General features: G+C 57.5%; 1 protein-coding gene across 1 annotated transcript; it reads left to right on the forward strand.

Moving 5' to 3' along the window:
• Positions 1–6: 6 nt before the first annotated feature.
• Positions 7–527, forward strand: LOC116007844 (trans-cinnamate 4-monooxygenase-like; the record flags this gene model as incomplete). The annotated part of the gene is made up of 1 exon (XM_031248511.1): positions 7–527. A coding segment is annotated over exon 1 (489 nt), but the record flags the coding sequence as incomplete, so codon positions are not given.
• Positions 528–529: the final 2 nt, after the last annotated feature.

Raw genomic sequence — 529 nt, forward strand, 5'->3', positions numbered from 1 at the left:
TCCCACCTACCTTTTTCTACTAGCACTAGCAAGAAACCATGGATCTTCTCCTCTTAGAGAAGACCCTTCTTGGCCTCTTCTTCGCCATTCTTGTCGCCATTGTTGTGTCCAAGCTACGCGGCAAGAAGTACAAGCTCCCGCCGGGTCCTCTCCCGGTGCCGGTGTTCGGGAACTGGCTCCAGGTCGGGGATGACCTGAACCACCGGAATCTCACCGATTACGCCAAGAAGTTCGGTGACATTTTCCTTCTGAGGATGGGGCAGAGGAACCTGGTGGTGGTGTCGTCGCCGGAGCTAGCGAAGGAGGTTCTCCACACGCAAGGGGTGGAGTTCGGGTCCCGAACCCGGAACGTGGTGTTCGATATCTTCACCGGGAAAGGGCAGGACATGGTGTTCACCGTCTACGGCGACCACTGGCGGAAGATGCGGCGGATCATGACGGTGCCCTTCTTCACCAACAAGGTTGTGCAGCAGTACCGGCGAGGGTGGGAGGACGAGATCGGGTTGGTGGTGGAGGAGGTGAAGAAGAA

This window comes from Ipomoea triloba, chromosome 16 (genome assembly GCF_003576645.1).
Source record: "Ipomoea triloba cultivar NCNSP0323 chromosome 16, ASM357664v1".
Taxonomy (NCBI): domain Eukaryota; kingdom Viridiplantae; phylum Streptophyta; class Magnoliopsida; order Solanales; family Convolvulaceae; genus Ipomoea; species Ipomoea triloba.